At 42.0% G+C, this 19,169-nt stretch overlaps 2 protein-coding genes across 3 annotated transcripts in view; one reads left to right on the top strand and one right to left on the bottom strand.

The window, feature by feature from the left end:
• Hexb (hexosaminidase subunit beta) overlaps nt 1-18,296 on the top strand; it is a 32,910-nt gene extending 14,614 nt beyond the window's left edge. The window contains exons 4-14 of the mRNA XM_045133620.1: nt 2,875-2,921; nt 3,561-3,671; nt 5,114-5,215; nt 8,070-8,199; nt 10,088-10,268; nt 12,283-12,369; nt 13,110-13,182; nt 14,935-15,109; nt 16,895-16,985; nt 17,632-17,736; nt 18,088-18,296. Coding sequence (XP_044989555.1) covers nt 2,875-2,921; nt 3,561-3,671; nt 5,114-5,215; nt 8,070-8,199; nt 10,088-10,268; nt 12,283-12,369; nt 13,110-13,182; nt 14,935-15,109; nt 16,895-16,985; nt 17,632-17,736; nt 18,088-18,154 — 1,169 coding nt within the window. The 3' untranslated portion in view covers nt 18,155-18,296. The remainder of the gene's footprint in view (nt 1-2,874; nt 2,922-3,560; nt 3,672-5,113; nt 5,216-8,069; nt 8,200-10,087; nt 10,269-12,282; nt 12,370-13,109; nt 13,183-14,934; nt 15,110-16,894; nt 16,986-17,631; nt 17,737-18,087) is intronic.
• Gfm2 (GTP dependent ribosome recycling factor mitochondrial 2) overlaps nt 18,264-19,169 on the bottom strand; it is a 61,662-nt gene continuing 60,756 nt past the window's right edge. Inside the window, exon 21 of one of the 2 annotated variants that reach the window (XM_045133615.1) lies at nt 18,264-18,699. In XM_045133615.1, coding sequence (XP_044989550.1) covers nt 18,571-18,699 — 129 coding nt within the window. In that variant the 3' untranslated portion in view covers nt 18,264-18,570. The remainder of the gene's footprint in view (nt 18,700-19,169) is intronic. The other variant, XM_045133616.1, reaches the window with a different exon arrangement.

The following is a 19,169-nucleotide window of genomic DNA, read 5'->3' as shown; positions in this document are numbered from 1 at the left end:
TTAACTGCTGAGTCATCTTTCCAGCCCCCCAAATTCATTCCTGTTTAACATAAATTTGCTCTTTTTCCCAGGATATACCTGTATTTGGGGAGATTGGAGAGAGGACTGTGGCATAGTATTGCAGTTAGGTTTGCATTGCTGGTAGAAATCACCCAACCAAGAGCAGATTGTGGGGAAAAAGAGGTTTATTGTGGCTTACAGGCTCGAGGAGGAAGCTCCATGATGGCATGAGCAGTGGGTGGACATCACCTGCTTGCCAAGAACAGGTGGACAACTGGAACAGGAGAGTGTGCCAAACACTGACTTGGGAAAACTGGCTATAACACCTATAAGCCCGCCCCCAACAATACACTCCCTCCAGGAGGCGTTAATTCCCAAATCTCCATCAGCTGAGAATCTAGCATTCAGAACACTTAAGTTTATGGGGGACACCTGATCAAACCTCCACATTCCACCCCTGGCCCCCATAAACTGATATCCATACATGATATAAAATGTAATGCATTCAGCCCAGCTTTAAAAGGCCCCATAGTTTTTATAAATCTCAATGATGTTCAAACATCCCATAGCACAAGATCTTTTAACTGAGCCATACTACAAAAAATCCCCCCCAAAACCCATCATGACACAGAATAAACATTCACACTGCAAAAGATGGCATTGGGCATAGCAAAGAAATACTCAGCCAACACAAAATTTCAAACAACCAGGGCAAACATCAAACTCTGTAGCTTCAAATCCAACAACTCTAGTCAGTGACGAATCTCCAAGTCCGATAATTCTAACCAGCAACAAGTCTCTGGAGTTCCAATTTCACCCCTCCAGCTAGGCTACTTACAGTCCTGGAAAACCTCATCTGGGGCTGGCAGCTCTCCTTGGCAGCCATCTCGTGGTCCTGGCATCTCCATTGGGTCTGTATTGCAAGCCAAGGTTCATCATCACGGCTCCATTAGGCTTCCATGCAGGCATCCAGCAAACCTGCTTCACAGTGCCTGTAGCTGTTTCCAAAACACAAGACTGCATTGCAATTCAATGATCCTCTCTTTCCTGCATTTCTTAAACTCCACAATACCAGGGGTTAATAAAGCACACTTTGAAGAACAGGACGCTCCTTGAGCACTCAGACCCCTTCAAAAGAGGTTACATTCTTCCTGTTGACCCAGTGTAGGTCAGCTGGCCCAATCTCAAAGGTTGTAATCTCTCATATAATTGCAGCTGAAGGGGCAGAAGCTTCAGGCAAAAGATTTTATGTTTGTGCCATATCCTCCTGCACATACCAGTCCATTTCTACGCAAAGCAACCCTGCACAACTTCTCAGGACATGGGCATAACTGCAAGCTTCTCACACAAACTGCCTCTAGCCCAGTCCAAGCAAAGCTCTTTCTCACCCTTATAAGCCAAACCTCGCAGTCCATAGTTCTTACTGCATTCAGGTCTTGCATCTCTGACCAGAATAGTCTGTCAAAGGTACTTACAGCACTGCAAGGCATCTCTTAGGCCAAGGTTTCAAATCCTTCCACATTCCTCTTGAAAATCAGCTCCAAAAGGGCAAAGCCACACAGTCAGGTGTCTAGCAGCAATCCCACTCCTCGGCACCAACATTACTGTTGCAGTCAGGTTCACATTGCTGGTAGAAATCACCCAACCAAGAGCAGCTTGTGGGGAAACAGGTTTATTTTGGTTTATAGGCTTGAGGGGAAGCTCCATGATGGCAGGGAAAGTGATGGCATGAGCAGAGGGTGGACATCACCCCCTGGCCAACATAAGGTGGACAATAGCAACAGAAGCGTGTGCCAAACACTGGCAAGGGGAAACTGGCTATAATATCCATAAACCCGCCCCCAATGATACACTTCCTCCAGGAGGCCTTATTTCCCAAATCCCCATCAGCTGGGAACCTAGCATTCAGAACACCTAAGTTTATGGGGGACACCTGAATCAAGCCACCACCCATACCAAAAATGACTTTGAATTGTTATTAGGTTAAAATGTTCCTGATTATCATGGTGAGCTAGAATGGTGAATCTTGATAGTCCAAGGCCAGTTAGAACCCACTTGAATAAAACTCATTTGAATAAAACATATTTAGGAGATTGTTTCAGGTATAAGTAAACACTAATTTATAAATTGGACCTTAATTTATAGTTCATATTGTTTTTCAAGCCTTTCCCTGCTGTTAAATTGAGGTGCCTTCTAAAATATACAACATTTGATCATAAAACTTTTTCTCATAATGCTATCAGTTCATTAGGATTTGATAGTTTACTAAATTGTTATTTTGTGTTTAACATGTATGGGGTGGGTACACTCAGGTAAAGTACATTTATTAGCTGAACAGAGAAGACAATGGGATTTTTTTTCAAGCTCGGTTTTGATTTAGAAAGCATTAGAGGAACGGACATGGTGGCGCACACATTTAATCCCAGCACTTGGGAGGCAGAGGTAGGAGGATCGTTGTGAGTTCAAGGCTACTCTGAGACTACATAATGAATTCCAGGTCAGCCTGGGCTTATGAGACCCTACCTTGAAAAACAAAAACAAAACAAAACAAAAGCATTCAAGAATATAGATTTAGTCTTGTATTTAGAGTATGGGTACAGTACTAATTTTTACTTGCCATATGGTTATGGGTCTGTTTGGATAGTTCAACTTCTATTGTCCCATTATTGTTATTATTATTATTGGTTTTTCGAGGTAGGGTCTCAGTCTAGCCTGGGCTGACCTGGAATTCACTCTGTATTCTCAGGGTGACTTCGAACTCACAGCCATCCTCCTACCTCCGCCTCCTGAGTGCTGGAATTAAAGGTACATGCCACCACGCCTGGCTCCAATGTATTATTTTATACATTAATGTAATAACTTTTCTTTCCTCAGGTTTAGAGACCTTCAGCCAATTAGTTTATGAAGATTCTTATGGGACTGTAAGTATTACTACTGTGTATTACTGATGATTGTTCGATACACATATTGCTATTAGAAAGATATAATCTTGGGGCTGGAGATGTAGTTCAGTTGGTCGAGTGCTTACCTAGCATGTACATAGCCCTGAGTTTGATTCCCAGCAGTGCATAAACCAGGCTGGTGGTGCACTTAGGAAGTGGAGGCAAAAGGATCAGAGTTACAGGGTTATGCTCTGTTAGCCTGGACTACATGAGACCATGCCTCTAGAAACAGAGCATGAGCTGGTTGTGGTGGCGCATGCCTTTAGTCCCAGCATTTGGAAGGCAGAGGTAGGAGGATGGCTGTGAGTTCGTGGTCACCCAGAGACTACATAGTGAATTCCAGGTCAGCCTGGGCTGGAGTGAAACCGGTACCTCAACAGCAGCAAAAAACAGACAAACAAAAGCAAAAACAGAGAAAGAAAGAAAGTCTTTTGCTTACATGTAGTTTCCTGAAAGTTTCTTTTCTCCAAACACTTGTCATGGTTGTCAGATGTGAATTCCATGCTTTTTTATTATTCTAAATCAATCATTTATCTAATACTTGTAGAGGTGGCAGTAGTTTTTATTAAACCCAAGTGGAAAGAAAATTCTAAAACTAATCAAAGTTTTGTTTTCCAGGTCACCATCAATGAATCCAACATTGTTGATTCTCCAAGGTTTGCTCATAGAGGAATTTTAATTGATACATCCAGACACTACCTGCCATTAAAGCACATTCTAAAAACTCTGGTAGGTAATCACTGGGTCCTGATTTGTTTCCCATTCTGAAGGTGTACCCCTGTTGATGGTTTTGTATGCTGGTTACTCCTGTTGTCATGGAGGCTGGAGCAAGACTTTTAAAAAACTATTTATTTACTAGTAAGCATAGTGAGCGAGAGACAGAGACCCACAAACATGCATTCAGAGCAAGAGAGAGAGAGAGAGACAGAGAAAAAGGGAGGGAGGGAGGGAGAATGGGCACACCAGGGCCTCTTTCCACTGCAAATGAACTTCAGATAATTTTTTTTTTTTTTTGCAGTATGCTTAAGCACTGGGCTTCCTTCCCCCATCCCTTCCTCCCCAGGGACATGTACTTCCTCAGCTGGGGATTTTTTTTTTTTGGTTTTTCGAGGTAGGGTCTCACTCTGGTCCAGGCTGACCTGGAATTAAACTCTGTCATCTCAGGGTGACCTTGAACTCATGGCAATCCTCCTACCTCTGCCTCCCGAGTGCTGGGATTAAAGGCGTGCGCCACCATGCCCGGCTCTCAGCTGGGGATTTTGACTGTCACTGGCGAGTTTGTAATGAATGTTAGTTATCTCTCAGGTTTATCCCTCAACTTTTATTATATCTGTGGGAATTCTAAGCCTTGATACCTCAGTGAATTCTTCACCTTTCCTCTGTTCCATTCCCAAAAATAGTATTAACCAAGAACTATTTTTTATACTTGGCACCCCCCACAATACCAAGAAATTCATAAGCTTGCTCTCCTTCCATAGAGGAACACCACGGCTTACTATGTAGAACACATTATTTTTTGGAGAGAGAGAACTGGCCCACCAGTGTGTCAGCCACTGCGATTGAACGCCACATGCTTGCGCCACCTAGTGGGCATGTGCGACCTTGTGCTTGCCTCCCTTTTGTGCATCTGGCTTATGTGGGATCTGGAGAGTTAAACATGGGTGTCCTTAGGCTTTGCAGGCAAGTGCCTTAAATGCTAAGCCATCTTTCCAGCCCCATTTACAGGATTTTTTTTTTTTAAATTTTTTATTTATTTATTTGAGAGAAACAGACAGAGAAAGAGGCAGAGAGAGAGAGAGAGAGAGGAGAGAGAGAATGGGTGCGCCAGGGCCTCCAGCCACAGCAGACGAATTCCAGATGCGTGTGCCCCCTTGTGCATCTGGCTAACGTGGGTCCTGGGGAATCGAGCCTTGAACCAGGGTCCTTAGGCTTCACAGGCAAGCGCTTAACCACTAAGCCATCTCTCCAGCCCCCCATTTACAGGATTTTTAATAAAGACATGCCATATAAACTATATGCCATGAAGATTCTTTGCTTGTCCTGAATTCATTCTGTGTCGAAAAAGAAGTTTTAAAAGGAAAGCAGATTTGTTGGAAGCAGTCGCAAATGGAGAGACATGATATGTCTGTATTCTTTCTGTATGATATAGTTTCCAATATTCTTGTTTGCAGGATGCCATGGCTTTCAATAAATTTAATGTTCTCCACTGGCACATAGTTGATGACCAGTCTTTCCCTTATCAGAGCGTCACTTTTCCTCAACTAAGCAATAAGGTGAGTAATTCATGTCATTACACTTTTGTCTGTAAAAAATGATAAGCTGCATTAGAAGTCTATAGCTTAAATGCCTCTGCCTGTAAATAAAATCAAAGTGTAAAAGTTATATTTGTGGTTTAATTTTTTTTTAGGTTGTGGCTTAGCATTTTAAAGCCATAGAATTTTGTTATTGTTGTTATAAATGCTACCACTATAATTATAAACGTTACTAAAAATGCAAACAGTCTATAGCAGTATGCAAGTTAAAAGACAGATAGAAAAGACCTGAATAATTCGTGAATAACAGTTCAGCTATTAGTTGTTCAACAGCGCATTTGTTTTGAACAAGTTTGGAAATGTATAAATGACTGTTTCTTTTTCTAAAGTTTTTCTAAAAACGTATATGAAGTACAACAATTTAGGGATGTTCCTATCTTTTATTATTTATTTATTGGCTTTTCGAGGTAGGGTCTCACTCTAGCCCAGGCTGACCTGGAATTCACTATGGAGTCCCAGGGTGGCCTTGAAGTCATAGCAAATCCTCCTACCTTTGCTTCCCAAGTACTGGGATTAAAGGCATGTGCCACCACATCCAGCTGTTTCCTCTATCTTTGATACATGTATGTATCCATTGGAAGTGTTTGAGTGGACAATTCTAGAATAGTGAGCTGGAGAGAGCCTCAGGGTCACTTTGTTTTATCCCTCTATAATACTGAGTAGCAACTGCATCAGGAGAAGTTACCTGCCTTGTCAGCACTCTGTCCTCTGGCTATAATTCCAAACTTTGTCTAGTGTTATATCGTACTGTAGGCTGAAATGCTTAGTGGCGTGCAAGCTTCTCAGATACAAAATACCCCATGATCAATACGTGACCGGCTTTGTACCACTTGTTCTGCTGCAGACTCCACCCTTTCCTCACCAACTGCACTAGTTTGAATCAAACTCCAGACGTCATACCTCACTGAAAAGGCCTGGTTGTTATTTTATTTCTAAAACATTTTTATTTATTTATCTGAGAAAGAGACGCAGAGAGAGAGAGAGAAAGAGAGAGAGAGAGAGAGGGAGAGAATGGGTGTGCCAGGGCCTCTAGCCGCTGCAAATGGAATCCAAACACATGCGCCACTTTGTGCATCTAGCTTACATGGGTACCAGGGAACTAGGGTCCTTGGGCTTTGCAGGCAAGTGCCTTAACCAGTAAGTCATTATTCCGGCCTCAGGTTTATTTATTTATTTATTTATTTATTTATTTATTTATTTGAGAGCGACAGACACAGAGAGAAAGACAGATAGAGGGAGAGAGAGAATGGGCGCGCCAGGGCTTCCAGCCTCTGCAAACGAACTCCAGACGCGTGCGCCCCCTTGTGCATCTGGCTAACGTGGGACCTGGGGAACTGAGCCTCGAACCGGGGTCCTTAGGCTTCACAGGCAAGCGCTTAACAGCTAAGCTATCTCTCCAGCCCCTTTTTTAAAAAATATATATTTTATTTTTATTTATTTATTTGTCAGAAAGAGGCCGAGAGAGAGAGAAAAAATGGAGGATGGGCACACCAGGGCCTCCAGCAGCTGCAAACAAACTCCAGATGCATGTGCCACCTTATGCATCTGGCTTAAGTGGGCCCTAGGGAATCGAACCTGGGACCTTTGGCTTTACAGGCAAATGCCTTAATTGCTAAGCCATCCCTCCAGCTGCCCCCTCCCCCGCCCCCCGGCCTGGTTTTTAAAGAAATGAAATCATACAACTGAAAACTAACAACAATCTAGATAGCCAATCAGTCTTTTCCTTTTTTTAAAAGCCACTTTACTTGTGAGTTTTGGGACACAAATAAGGTCTATGCATTGTGGCCAGTTAATATCTGCTGGGTTTTGTTGATTACTTCCCACACTGTCAGTTTAATCCCTGTATTATGTATGGCTATGAGTCAAGATGAATTTTCCACAATTTGAGCATTTATAACCTATGTTTTGAGAAAGGTACTAAGCAGTATCTTTTTTTTTTGTTTGTTTTTCGAGGTAGGGTCTCACTCTGGTCCAGGCTGACCTGGAATTAACTCTGTTATCTCAAGGTGGCCTTGAACTCATGGCAATCCTCCTACCTTTGCCTCCCAAGTGCTGGGATTAAAGGCGTGCGCCACCATGCCTGGCTGTACACTCTAATTCTTAAATGGGCACAAGGGGACTGAGTTAACCTTTAAACATAGTCAGGTTACTTACAGTTTATGGGGGAATTTTATAAGGTGATAGCAATTATAGATACTGAACTAAAAAAGCTGTGCTTTGTAACAACATGCAAGTTTTGATTCTAAAATTGTCAAAGGCAGTGTTTTTAGAGGTTTTACTTGGAGGGGGGTGGAAAATGCTTTGCTTCTGTTTTGTTGTATATTTCCATGCAGTTGAAAATAACATTACAGTGAGCTGGGCATGGTAGTGCACACCTTTAATCCCAGCACTTGGGAGGCAGAGGTAGGAGGATCACTGTGAGTTCGATGCCAACCTGAGGCTACACAGTGAATCCAGGTCAGCCTGGGCTAGAGCGAGACCCTACCTCCCTTGACACCTACCTCTTCCTCTCAAAAAATAAAATAAAAAAATAAAAAAAGGAAAGAAAGAAAAAAAAATGATAGTGGACATTCATGAAGCAGGAGGCTTTGCGTTCCATCAGTTACCCTAGAATTTGATAAAAATCATGTGATTGAGTAGAAATTTTACATTGTTTTGTATAGATTTCCTGCTCATGAAAGTATGGTATTGTATCATTTTTTAATGAGTCATTCAACATCACATGGTATAAGAAAACTTGACTAGCAAAGTGCAAACAGAACCATTAATTTCCAGGACCAAATCCATCTTGCACATTTTAACTTGAATATTACAGGGAAGCTATTCACTGTCACACGTTTATACACCAAATGATGTCCGTAAGGTGATTGAACATGCCCGATTACGAGGGATTCGAGTCATGCCGGAATTTGACACCCCTGGACATACTCTGTCTTGGGGAAAAGGTAAGGAGTTTGTTCTGTAAGTTGCAAGAAGTGAACATTTGAGGTTCTGTGTCTCTTATAGTTTGTTTTTGTTCTTAATTGTGGTTTGCATGGTAACAGCACAACCGAGAGCTGTAACTCAGTACCGGTTCGTGTTTTCTCTAAGTCCAGTGTCTGGAGAGTCTGCATAGTGTCTAGATGCTGCCTAAAGTATGAAAACCAAGGGAAGATGAAAACATAGGTGAGAAGTAGAACATGATAACCTAATGGAGGAAGTAACATTTAACATGCTTTTGAGAGATCCAGAAGTATATTCATGTTTGTGGGTACTGCGAGTGCATGAGGAAAGGCATGTAAGTTTGTGCATTTAGTGGCAATCGAGTGGACAAATACCAGGAGACACTATAGTGTCCTGATAAAGAACCTGGGGGTCTTGTGCCAGACTGCTTGGTTTTGTATCCTGCTTTTGTTATATGTTAAGTTATAGAGCTTTATAGAACCTCTAGTTTTTGGTTTTTGTTTTTTTTTTAAATTTTTATTTATTTATTTATTTGAGAGCGACAGACACAGAGAGAAAGACAGATAGAGGGAGAGAGAGAGAATGGGCACGCCAGGGCTTCCAGCCTCTGCAAACGAACTCCAGACGCGTGCGCCCCCTTGTGCATCTGGCTAACGTGGGACCTGGGGAACCGAGCCTCGAACAGGGGTCCTTAGGCTTCACAGGCAAGCACTTAACCGCTAAGCCATCTCTCCAGCCCAAGAACCTCTAGTTTTATAACATGTCACCAACAGTGTCCCCATTTCTAAGATGGGGTGATTAGTAAATAGAAACCATGTAATTTTTTGAGGACTAGGTCCATAAAGCATGCAACATAGTACTGAGCATTTATAATTGTGCAGTGCATATTAATCCCAGGCAGCAAGAACAGTGGCGAGTGCATCTGGAAAAGCACATTCTGGAAGGCCTTGGAAGGAGAGGGCTTTGTTAACATGGCAACTTTGGAGCCGAGGAGTAACGCGATGGGAGTTATTTGTGAAAAGATTTGTGAAAGTGACAGATTGGAAGAGGAAAGAAATCGAAGACTTAAGACAAGGAAGGGAATCATGAGAATGGAAAAGAATGAGCAGAACCAACAGGCATTCCTGAGATGTTCCCCAACATGGAGGCTGTGCTAGACTTTGGGGGCTGGACTGTGACAGCCAGCAGCTAGAGAAGGGAGCCTAGGGAACAGAGAGTATGGGTTTTGTTCGGTAGTTTGAAGTGTCGCTAGGATTTCTAGTGGCACTGAGAAGGGAATCTGAAACATGAACTGAAGCTCAAGGAAAAGGATCGAGGTAAGTCAGAGATTTGAGAATCATTGACATCTGAAGTAAGGGAAAAAAATCTCGATGGATGGAAAGAGAAAGGTTCAGGCAATAATTCTCCTTTGTCTTTCTGGGAAGAAAATGGCAACTCTTGGTAAACATAGTTCTCTTACAAAATTTCTTACAGCTTAACCACTGTAAAGTTCATGTGGTCTGGATTTTCAATGGTTTCCTTTAAGACTTTTTGATTCTAGGATGGTATTAGAGTGGTTCACATTCAGTAGAGCTATACTTTGAATTTTGATCTTTTCTCAGGCTAATGATACATGATAGTAATATACATTCAATAGAAATGGTCCTTACGGAACCCCAGCCTCTGGTTACATACATGACCATAAGAGTAAACAACTGTATTGAGTTGTGATATCTGACACATTAGGTGTGTCAAATGCATTTTAGACTTACAGTATTTTAACTCAATTATGGAGGTTACCAGGATGTAACACCATCATAAGTAGAGAAGCATCTATCATCTAATGATATCAAAGGCAGGTCTTTGTGATCAATGCCCTTTAAAAAAATCAATCTTTGTCTTTTCTTCCAGGTCAGAAAGGCCTCCTGACTCCATGTTACAATCAAATAAACAAGGCACAAAGTATGGGGCCAATAAACCCTATTGTAAATACAACTTACACATTCCTTACCACATTTTTCAAAGAAATTAGCCACGTGTTTCCAGATCAGTTCATTCATTTGGGAGGCGATGAAGTAGACTTCTCATGTTGGTATGATGACTCTAACATCCCTGTTTAAAAAATATTGTCATCTTTGAAATGTAGATTTAGGGGACATTACCTGAAAAGGGAAGATTTGGGGTAAACTGCCTGCTTAGAAGGATTTTGAATGGGCAATACAACTCCTGAGGTGGTTGATTTTTGGAGAATGTACATTTATGTAGTGCAAGTAGAAACTTAGATAGGAAAATCAAAAGGTAAAAGGTAGATATGGTAGTTCATGTCAGTAATCCCAGAATTTGAGGCTGAGGCAAGAGGATTGCATTGAGGCCAGCCAGGGTCATAGCAGTGTGAGTCTGTGACTTAAGGCCCTGGTACACCCATTCCCTCCCATTCTCTCTCTCTCTCTGCTTCCAAATAAATAAATAATTTTTTTAAAAGCCCAAAACAAAAACAAACACTACAGATCTGGGTGTGATGGCTTAGGTACACCTAGAATCCTAGCACTTGGGAGACTGAATAGGAAGACTGTCAGGAGTTCAAGGCCAGCTTGGGCTACCAGGTAAGTTTCTGTCTCAAGAAAAAAGTAAACAAGATCAGGCTTTTTTTTTTTTAATTTTTTTTAAATTATTTATTTATTTATTTGAGAGCGACAGACACAGAGAGAAAGACAGATAGAGGGAGAGAGAGAATGGGCGTGCCAGGGCTTCCAGCCTCTGCAAACGAACTCCAGACGCGTGCGCCCCCTTGTGCATCTGGCTAACGTGGGACCTGGGGAACCGAGCCTCGAACCGGGGTTCTTAGGCTTCACAGGCAAGCGCTTAACCGCTAAGCTATCTCTCCAGCCCAAGATCAGGCTTTTTGGTACACATTTATAATCCCAGTATTTGGGAGGCTGAGTTAGGAGGGTTGTGAGTTTGAGCCAACCTGGTCTATATAGCAAGACCTCATCTCAAAAAACTAAGATTATCACAACTAATCTCACCTTAGTGGAATAGGGAACGATTAAGTGAATCAGATTTTCCAAGTAAGGATTCTTAAACTTATAGGCAAATGGAAGGTAGAATATGGAAAGCCATTTTTTTTTAAATGGGAAATCAGCTTCTGGGGGAAAATGCTTTGCAAAAGAAAATTAAGGTAATTCATAATTAAGATCTTAGGCTTCTTTTGTTCGTTGTTGTTGTTCAAGGTAGGATCTCGCTGTAGCCCAGACTGACCTAGAATTCACTATGTAGCCTCAGGCTGGCCTCAACTCACAGCAATCCTCCTACCTCTCTGTCTCCCAAGTGCTGGGATTAAAGGTGTATGCCACCATATCCAGATCTTAGGCTTTTTCTTTTTTTTTCCCCCAGGTAGGTAGGGTTTCACTCTAGCCCAGGTTGGCCTGGAATTCACTATGCAGTCTCAAGGTGGCCTTGAACTCTCATTGACTCTTCTACCTCTGCCGCTCAAGTGCTGGGATTAAAGGTGTGCGCCACCACTCCTGGCCCTTTTTTATTCATTCTTACTTTTTTTTTTTTTTTTTTTTTTGGTGTGTGTGTGGGGCGGCGGGGAGGGAGAGGGAGGGGTGGGATGGAGAGGAAGAGAATTGGCGTGTCAGGGCCTCCAGCTCCTGCAGTCGAACTCCAGATGTGTGTGCCTCCTTGTGCACATGTGAGACATTGCACACTTGTGTCACTGTGTGTTGGGCTTAATGGGACCTGCAGAGTTGAACATGAGTCCTTAGGCTTCACAGGCAAGTGCCTTAACTACTAAGTCATCTCTTCAGTCCTTAGGCTTCTTTTATACCCTACCAACTCAATATATATATATATATATTTTGAGGTAGGGTCTCACTTTAGCCCAGGTTGACCTGGAAGTCACTATGTACTTTCAGGGTGGCCTCAAACTCAATGGCAACCCTCCTACCTCTGCCTCCCAGGCTCTGGGATTAAAGGTATGTGCCACAACACCTGGCCCAACTCACTAATTTTAAGTCTGCATAACTGTTAGGGATTTATGCTGCTTTAAATAATAGAATGGACAAAGAAACTTCATGACATTTTAATCATTGTTTTTGTTTAAGGGCATCAAATCCAAACATACAGACTTATATGGAGAAAAGGGGCTTTGGCGAGGATTTTAGAAAACTAGAAGCTATGTATATTAAAAGGTAAGTATTTTGCAAACCTGTTTTTCAGTGCTTTTTTATGGTAAAAGTTTAAGCTATGATTTAGTGCTGTACTGTCTTTTTCTCATTTTCTAACCCCCCTCTGACACCTCTTGAGAAAGTTGGATGTGATAATCCACTGAAGAAGGAGGTGGTGCACACTGCTTTCTTGAAGCCACCTCCATGGTGACTCTGAGCATTTTGGAATAACTCTTGAATACAGGAATGACATCACTTGCTTGGACTCAGAAAGTACCCATGTAAAGCCATATGCACAAAGTGGTACATACATCAGGAGTCTGTTTGAAGTGGCAGAAGGGCCCTGGTGTACCCATATATCCTCTCCCTCCCTAGTCCTAGCTATCAGGCCATATCATTGGCACCATCCAGCTGCTGGAATTCATCCCCCTTTGCCAATTCCTGGAGAATCTCTCTTGCTTCTTATCTGTGCTATGCATCACAGTGGCCACAGCCACTTGGAGCTGTTTGTAGTGAACTAAAATTACAGATGGTTAAACATACTGATACCACATTTTAAGAGTTCTAACAGTGAGGCTGGTAGCTACCTTATTAGAAAGTGTGCACACACATGTCCCCCAGGACAGTGCTGCTTTGTACTAGAAATCAGCGAGCTTTTCCCCAAAGGACCAGAACCTCAGTTGCATATCCTTTTTCTTAAGTAATACTTTAAATAGGTTGATCTTGTGACTTGGAATAACTTTGTAATTTCTTTTTAATGCTAGGCTTTTGGGTATCATTGCATCCCTGAACAAGAGCTCCATCGTCTGGCAAGAGGTTTTTGATGATGGCGTGCAGGTAGGAATTGTGAAGAGTCAGGATGGGAAGATAACTTAGTCAGCCAACTGCTTTCTTGATAAACATAAGAACCTGAGTACAATCCGCAGAACCCAAGATAAACATGCCAAGCTGAGTGTGACTGCCTGTGCTTGTACTCGCAGTGATGAGCAGGGGTGGTGGGACAGGAAGACCCCCGGGGCTCACTGGCCAGACAGCCTAGCCTAACTGGTAAACTCCAAAACAATGAGGGACCTGTCTCCAAAAACTGGAGGCTATCCTCTGGCCATCAGTATGCCTGGGCATCCACTCACGAGCACAAGAGTAAAACGTGTCTTTCTGGTAATGTGACCAAGCTAATATTTCCTCTTTATTCTCCCCATACCTCCGTGTAATCAGTAATAGGTTGAAGTATTTTGAATTAGGTTCTTTTGTTGTTGTTGTTTTTGTAATGGGCAGAACAGATTGAAACAGACAAGCACATCTATGAGATGGTATTCTCTGTGACACAAGTCAGAGCAGTGGAATTTGCAAGTCCAGCTACTAGGGGGGCCTTTACCTCCATTTTTAAAAATACAACTTTGTTTATTTATTTGCAGGCAGGGAGGGAGGGAGAGGATATATGGGTACACCAGGGCCCTTCTGCCACTTCAAACAGACTCCTGATGTATGTACCACTTTGTGCATATGGCTTTACATGGGTACTGAGAAATCAAACTCTGGTCATTAGGTTTTGCAAGCAAGTGCCTTAACTGCTGAGCCATCTCTCCAGCCTTTACTTCCATTTTCACAGATTTGCATTTTACATTTGAAAGATGTTAGTGTGTCAACTTGTAAGATATTTGTCATGGCTCCAAAGTAAGGTAAACACTAGTGTGGTAAAAATGCAATGACAGGGCTGGAGAGATGGCTCAGAGGTTAAGGTGCTTTCTTGCAAAGCCAAAGGACCCCAGTTTGATTCCCCAGGACCCACATAAGCCAGATGCACAAGGAGATGCATGTGTCTGGAGTTCGTTTGCACTGGCTGGAGGCCCTGGTGTGCCCCTTCTCTCCCCCCCACCCACCTCTTTCTCTTTGTCTCTCTTTTTTTTTTTTTACAATTTTTTTTTTTTTTTTTTTGGTTTTTCGAGGTAGGGTCTCACTCTGTTCCAGGCTGACCTGGAATTAACTCTGTAGTCTCAGGGTGGCCTTGAACTCACGGCGCTCCTCCTACCTCTGCCTCCCGAGTGCTGGGATTAAAGGCGTGCGCCACCACGCCCGGCTTTTCTCTTTGTCTCTTAAACAAATAAAAAATATATTTTAAGGGCTGGAGAGATGGCTTAGCGGTTAAGCGCTTGCCTGTGAAGCCTAAGGACCCCGGTTCGAGGCTCGGTTCCCCAGGTCCCACGTTAGCCAGATGCACAAGGGGGCACACGCGTCTGGAGTTCATTTGCAGAGGCTGGAAGCCCTGGCGCGCCCATTCTCTCTCTCCCTCCCTCTATCTGTCTTTCTCTCTGTGTCTGTCGCGCTCAAATAAATAAATAAATAAAAATTAAAAAAAATATATATATTTTAAAAAGTGCAATGACAGTGTAAATCTTACCCCACATTCATTGCACCTCTGGGACAATATCTATAGACAGAAGTTAAATATTCTGTCTTCATGTTGATGAAACTCGAACAGGAATGAAAACATACAGTGAATAGCAGATGGCAGTAACTCTTAAAAAGACTGTCAATTCAGTTGTATTTGTTATACCTTGTAATATGTACTGCAATTTGTGCCTTTAATAGCTTCGACCAGGCACAGTAGTTGAAGTGTGGAAATACAACGGGTATCTTCAGGAGTTAACTAAAGTCACAAGATCTGGCCTCCTTGCGATCCTTTCTGCCCCTTGGTACCTGGACTGGATTAGCTATGGGCAAGACTGGAGAAAATACTATGTGGTAGACCCTCTTAAATTTTCAGGTAAGCAAAGCCACTATCATTATCTTGGCCTGTTAGCTTTCTTCCAGAACCTCCCACTCCCCCAAATTTAACCAGTATATTACCTACATTACCCACTAACTGTTCCTTTTATATCTGAACCTTAACTTTAAGAAAAATCTCAACAAAATCTCAATATTTTAAATTTTGAAAAGAAAAATACACCATGTACTAAAGAAGAGAAATCCAAATGTACATCTCAGATTTTTACCTCCATTTTCGCAGATTTACTTTCAGAAGATTAAAAAGATGTCTGAGTGTTAACCTTGGAAGCTACTTGAGTGAATTTACAGACAGTCTAGTTCCACGAGTCTCAAGTTCTGGGAGCAGGCATCCACAGAAGGGGGTGTGCAATCTAAGCAGGGCAGCTTCAGACTCTAGGGTCTCTTTCATTGGTGGTTTTATTTTATGCGTATCTGAATATCAGTCTTATGAAATTTCCTTGTCAAAGCTTCAAGAAAACAGCTTCAAAAATGTACATTTAAGAACTGACAGGATTTTCTCTAGAAAGTATTTTATGAGGATGAGGTCAGTTACTGTAAACAAAAGAAGTTATCAGGTTACTCAGTCACTTTTTTTTTTAAGGAGTATCCAGAGGCAGTGCTCCCTGCAATAGCTGACTGCTACTCTCAGAAGCCATAACCCATAGTAAATACCAGTAACCCCACTGAAGATGGCCCTTGGTAGAATGCGTGCAGGGAAGAGGGAATGGGACCAACACATGATTTGTCCATACTACAAAGTTAAAAGATTTAAATTTTAAAAATAAAAAACTTAAAAAAAATTTTTTTTTGTTTATTTTTACTTATTTGAGAGCGACAGAGAGAGAAAAAGGCAGATATATATATAGAGAGAATGGGCGCGCCAGGACCTCCAGCCACTGCAAACGAACTCCAGACACGTGCGCCCCTTTGTGCATCTGGCTAACGTGGGTCCTGGGAAACCGAGCCTCGAACCAGGGTCCTTGAGCTTCACATCAAGCGCTTAACCACTAAGCCATCTCTCCAGCCCAAGACTTTTTTTTTTAATTTTAAAATTTTTATTAACATTTTCCATGATTATTAAAAAAAATCCCATGGTAATTCCCTCCCTCCCCCCTAAAAATAAAAAACTTTTAAATATAAAAATTAAAATTAAAAAAAATGCCAAAGGATATAAAGTGTGAAGACAAGCATACTGGTCATAGCCCATTAAAACTCCCAACTTTCATTTCTTGGCATACATGGGGATTGGGGGAAAATTGACTGTGGCGTCCAAGTAAGTTTGTACAGAACCACTGCACTGCACTCGGAAGGCAGAGGTTGGAGGATCACTTTGAGTTCAAGACTAGCCTGGGACTACATAGTGAATTCCAGGTTAGCCAGGACTACAGTGAAAAACCAAAGAAAGGAAAAAAAACAAGTAAGGGGGATCTTCAGCTGGGCGTGGTGGCGCACGCCTTTAATCCCAGCACTTGGGAGGTAGAGGTAGGAGGATAACTGTGAGTTTGAGGACACCAAGAGACTACATAGTGAATTCCAGATCAGCCTGAGCCCTATGTCAGAAAACCAAAAAAAAAAAAAAAACCCCCAAAAGAGGGATCTTAATCCTGGCCCACCATATTAATCTGTGTATGTTGACAAGCAAGGATCAGGGGTAGGAATAAAGTCTGTTGTCTACAGGAGAGGAACATGGCCTTGAGATGAATGCAGAAAGGGAAATTGGTGCTGCCTCTGATAAAAGGTTGAGCACCACTTAATTTACATCCTGTCAATGATTTAAATGTAGGTTCTGAGCAGCAGAAACAGTTTGTCATTGGTGGAGAAGCTTGCCTATGGGGAGAATATGTGGATGCAACTAACCTTACGCCAAGACTGTGGTAAGGTTTTTTGTGTTCCTTTTCTTGTTTCTGGGACCAAGTATCTGACAAGTGGCTTTAAGGAAGAAAAGGTTTATTTTGGCTTCCAGTTTAAGGAGTGAAATAGCCCGTCCTGGGCACGGGGATGGCATGGTGGCAGGAGCAGGAGGAGGCAGGCTGGTCATATTGCAACCATGGTCAAGGAAGGACAGGAAGAACAGGAAGTGGGGATGAGCTACAAGACCCAAGACCTGCTCCCCCGACTCACTTTCCTTATAGAGGTTCTTCTAAAGGTTCCACAATATTCCCATGGCACCAGCTGGGGACCAAGTGTTCAAAGCCTATGGGGATATTTGAAGTGATAATACTTGATTTAAAATATGCCTTGCTTTTAGCCGGGTGTGGTGGCACATGTCTTTAATCCCAGCACTCAGAGGCAGAGGTAAGAGGATCCTGGTGAGTTCAAGGTCACTCAGACTACGTAGTGAATTCTAGGTCAGCCTGAGCTAGAGTAAGACCCTACCTTGAAAAAAAAAAAAAAGATGCCTTGCTTTTATTCCATGTTCAAGTAGAAAAGTACTAAGGATTTTCTTCCTCATGCATATACTATATACCCAAGATAGCATAAATTAAAACTGTTTTGAGAGACACATGGTTTAAATTCCAGGCCCCGGGCAAGTGCTGTTGGTGAGAGACTCTGGAGTCCCCAAAATGTCACTGATATAAACGATGCATACAACAGACTGGTAATACACCGATGCAGGATGGTCAGGTGAGGTGGATACTTGTATTTCAGAGGACATTTCCAGCCCACTGTCAGCATTAACCAGCTTCTTCAGTTGTGTTTTGCTATAAACAGAATGTCATTTGGAGTGAATTAATTTGTAGAAATTGGGAATTAGTTATTATAAGTGAGATAATAATACCTATGACATATTTAAGCTTATGTCTTATGAGTGCTTTGTAGATGTTTTAGTATATCTGCCATCATAAAGAACTTAGTAGATTAAATAATTACTAAATCATAGCATTAATCACCAAAAATTTGTGACTGCTAAAGTGATTCCAGATAGAGTTCTGTCAACAATCTAAAATACTTTTTGTTTGTGCAATTTTTCTACAGACGTGGCATAGCTGCACAACCCCTTTTTACTGGACATTGTAACTATGAGAACAAAATGGAAAAGTGAGTGGAAAAGTGAGTGGAAAAGAGAAAAATAGGAGGGAAAAAAGGCAAGAGCAATCTGAACTACAGTCATCTTGATTTTGGATTCATGTAAATTAAGATTTGCTAGACTGTTTTTTGAATAAACTACCTTTTTATTGATTGAATCTCTACGTGTATTACATACAGAATACTGGCATCTTATGAGAAGCTTGAAAAAAGCTATTCAAAATTCTCACATCATAAGGGACTGTGGTTCAGTACATTTATTGTAAACAAAACACATTTTTTATTATTATAGCAAGTAGCTCCAGTGTCATCTGATGTTCCATTTTTCAGAGAATTCTTTCCATATACAGAAGCAATTTATTGGTCCAATAAATAAAGAACTGCAAATGAAGTAGATAGGTGCTCCTAAATATCTTTTCATTTCCACGGATACTAGGTCGAACCCCTTCTCTGGCTCAGCAGCATATTTTGCTCTTGAGGACTCATGGCTTGATAAGCAGATAATTCTAAGGCAAAAGTAGCTGAGCCTGATGTTAGTGTTCGAAGAACAGTTGAATAACCCTGTCAAAGCAATTTCAATTTGTTATTGCATCTAATTCAAACCTTAACTTTCTTACCTGCTCATTATCTCTGGACCATTATCATACACAGGAGACGGTGATGGGACAGCCTTATCACTTCCTTCAGATAAAGCATTTCACCACATGTTAGGAAAAGAGGGATAAGGAAATACTATGAACAGAAAAACCTAGCCTATGGTAGGTCTGCTGCAGATGTTCTGTAGCCCTGGAATCTGGCAGGATGACTCTGCCTTTCTTACTACTGTGCTGGTGCCCTAGTGCATCTAAGAGTAGAAGAGGTTGGTGAGGGAAGAGTGACATTGGCCCTAAATCTATGACAGAGGGTATGACAGAGGGCTACAGAGATGGCTTACAGGTTAAGGTGCTTGCCTGTGAAGCCTAAGGACCTAGGTTCAATTCCCAAGGATCCACGTTAGCCAGATGCACATGGTGGTGCACACATCTGCAGTT

The sequence above is a fragment of the Jaculus jaculus genome, chromosome 14, assembly GCF_020740685.1.
Source record: "Jaculus jaculus isolate mJacJac1 chromosome 14, mJacJac1.mat.Y.cur, whole genome shotgun sequence".
Taxonomy (NCBI): domain Eukaryota; kingdom Metazoa; phylum Chordata; class Mammalia; order Rodentia; family Dipodidae; genus Jaculus; species Jaculus jaculus.
The sequence above is the reverse complement of the archived record's forward strand: the minus strand, read 5'-3'. Positions and strand labels throughout refer to the sequence as shown.